The sequence below is a fragment of the Cyprinodon variegatus genome, unplaced genomic scaffold (assembly GCF_000732505.1).
Source record: "Cyprinodon variegatus isolate N-32 unplaced genomic scaffold, C_variegatus-1.0 Scaffold155, whole genome shotgun sequence".
NCBI classification, from domain to species: domain Eukaryota; kingdom Metazoa; phylum Chordata; class Actinopteri; order Cyprinodontiformes; family Cyprinodontidae; genus Cyprinodon; species Cyprinodon variegatus.
Window position 1 is genome coordinate 461,349 of NW_015150608.1, and position 2,713 is coordinate 464,061.

The following is a 2,713-nucleotide window of genomic DNA, read 5'->3' on the forward strand; positions in this document are numbered from 1 at the left end:
GTTAAATTATATATCTATTTTAAACATACCTATTTTAAAGCCAATTGAAGATTGTCAACGTGCAGAAAAAGGAATGTTTAAAATAGATATATAATTTAACAAAAATAAAATATGTACTTTGCAATAGAATTAAACAAGTGTTACACAAGTAGAGAGAAACAGGAGTGTATGATCCCAGGATGTCATGATTTTATTCTAAGATCTGACCCACATGCAGAAAAAAACAAACAGAGAGACCATGGGAATGTTTAACAGGTTTATTGTGAACTGGTATAGAAGGGTCCAGTGCTGCTCTGAACACGGGCGAACCAGGACTGAAAAGTGAAGGGGAAGTTCCTGTGGTTAGTTCAGGCTCAGTGGGAAATTTGAGCTTCAATTTGCAAAGGGAATAAAGACAACAGGACTCATGTTTCCAGAAAAGGTGTCTTTCTCTGAATCCAGTCGGTGCGGGTTGTTCTAGTAATTGACTTGCTCGTTGGAGGGCGGACGGGGTTTACCAAGGTTGAAGTGTTTCTTTGAGGAATGGAGGAGCTGACTGCCACTTAGTTTTCCTGCGGTACTTGAATGGTTTCTTGTGGAGATGAATCCCCTGCTCAGTGAGAAGCTCAAACAATCCTTTGGGGAAAAGTAGATCCAAACCTCCAGTTTGAATCCCCAGCTCAGTGTGAAGCTCAGACGATCCTTCCAGGGGGAGAAGGTCCAAAACATCCAGTTAGCAGGATGACTTCCTGCCGAGAGGCAAAGACAAAAACAACAAGATTAGGCTCAGGTTGACAAAAACTCAGTTTGACCCAGCAAAACTTAGCTTGGCTCCGAGGTAGTGGCAGTCAGCAGCTTAAGAGTCCTCCGGTAATGAGGCAACCATCCGCAGGTGTGTGAGAGGGCCAACAAGAACCAAGCGCCACCTGGTGGTGGAGGGAGAAAACACAAAAACACAACCCACACAAACTGGATTCCTAACGCAGGATTTTTGTGTAAGAAAATGTAAAATTATTATTTTATAAAAGTTCCAGCTTGAAACCAACGTTGTTTATAAAGTCTTTTTTTTCCTGCACATAATGATCCAATCACAGCAATATTAAGCCTACAGTAGCTCTTTTTCTGTAAAAATGCTGAAGCCGTGGCTCTGCGCCATCGACTCTCTGCTGTGTTCATGCTGAAGTTGCACATATCTGTTTCGTACGACACGTGCACGTACATGTGCACATTGCTGACACGTGTGGTTACACCAGGAAACTCCCATCTACTGGATCGCCCACATTATGACTTTTAATAGAAACAAACCTTCAGATTAATAGCTTTATTTCCAGCATTGAACATTAAAAAATAACTACGTTTTCTGCTTTTTAAATAAGATTTTTTTTTAGATTTTGGTTTTAGAGATTTTATCCTGTTGTATTGTCTCTTGATCTTTAGAAAGTGAGCAGCTCGTGTTATTATCTCTGTTTTTGCCTGTTTTTCTGCAGATGTCGGCTGCCCTCCAGGCAAGCTGTACAGGGAGTGTGAGCGTGGAGAGGGCTGTCCCTTCAGCTGCGCTCAGCTCAGCGGCAGAGAGGGCTGCTACTCTGACAGCTGTGAGGAGGGCTGCCACTGCCCCCCGCACACCTACCAACACCGTGGAAGGTGCACACCGGTGGGTCCTGAGCCACTTTAGGTGGTGCAGTTTTAAAGACAGATAAAAACTAAAGTAAGGTTACAGAAATGACCCATCTCTGTGTTTCAGGAGTGTCCATGTCTGGTGGATAAAGAGTTCCTGGCCTCCCTGCGGACCGTGTCCATCACACCTGAACCGTTTCTGCTCTCCAATATCTCAGAAGGGATGGAGCTCATGTCTGGAGAAACTTTAACTCATGACTGCAGCACCTGGTAGGCTAAGACTTTGGGAATAACTGCAGATTTACATTAAATCGACCCTAAAAGTATGTAACAACATTCCAACTTATCCTGGGATCATTGTTTTTTTTTTTCTAATAGTGAGTGTGAGCATGGCAGGTGGAACTGCTCCCTGGAGTTCTGCCCAGTGGATGGTGGTTTGTCACCATGGGGCCCCTGGAGCCACTGCTCACTCTCCTGTGGAGGTTTGGGAGTGAAGAGTCGATTCAGGAGCTGCACACAGCCTGCCCCAGCCCATGGTGGGAGACACTGTCAGGGTCCCCGCCAGGAGACCACCTACTGCCAGGCCCCTGACTGTCCAGGTGGGGGTTATACTGAGAGATAAGAGCTCCTGGATGCAGATGGAATTAATCCCAGATGGTTAAAATGAACATTAATTTTTCTTTTTTTTCAGCTACTATTGTTCCAACAGTAGAACCAGCTATTCCAGGTAGAATATTCATTATTTTTTACTTACTTTAAATCTGATTCAGCAACAGCTTTCCCTGAAGTATGTTGTCTTTAATGATCTGATGCTGATGATATTTTTGACTGACCCATTAAAGCTCAGCATCACCTGCTGATTTAAGTCATTTCATCTTCTTTTCCACTCTGTTTTCATTTAGAGGATGATTCAGGCTTCTCTCCGTGGTCCCTGTGGAGTTCCTGCACCAAAACATGCACCGATGTCCAAAGCCCTGCTACAAAGTCTCGTCATCGACAGTGTGCCAAACCTCCCTGCTCTGGGATCTCTCACCAGGAGAAAGCCTGCAACCTGCCCCAGTGTCCAGGTTTGATGCTATGCTTCCCTAGCCTCGTGAGACCATCCTGATCTCGCGAG

At 44.6% G+C, this 2,713-nt stretch overlaps 1 protein-coding gene across 1 annotated transcript in view; it reads left to right on the forward strand.

The window, feature by feature from the left end:
* Positions 1 to 2,713, forward strand: part of sspo (SCO-spondin) — a 159,835-nt gene that overhangs the window by 84,897 nt on the left and 72,225 nt on the right. The window contains exons 81-85 of the mRNA XM_015377502.1: positions 1,467 to 1,633; positions 1,724 to 1,866; positions 1,975 to 2,195; positions 2,288 to 2,323; positions 2,499 to 2,663. Coding sequence (XP_015232988.1) covers positions 1,467 to 1,633; positions 1,724 to 1,866; positions 1,975 to 2,195; positions 2,288 to 2,323; positions 2,499 to 2,663 — 732 coding nt within the window. The remainder of the gene's footprint in view (positions 1 to 1,466; positions 1,634 to 1,723; positions 1,867 to 1,974; positions 2,196 to 2,287; positions 2,324 to 2,498; positions 2,664 to 2,713) is intronic.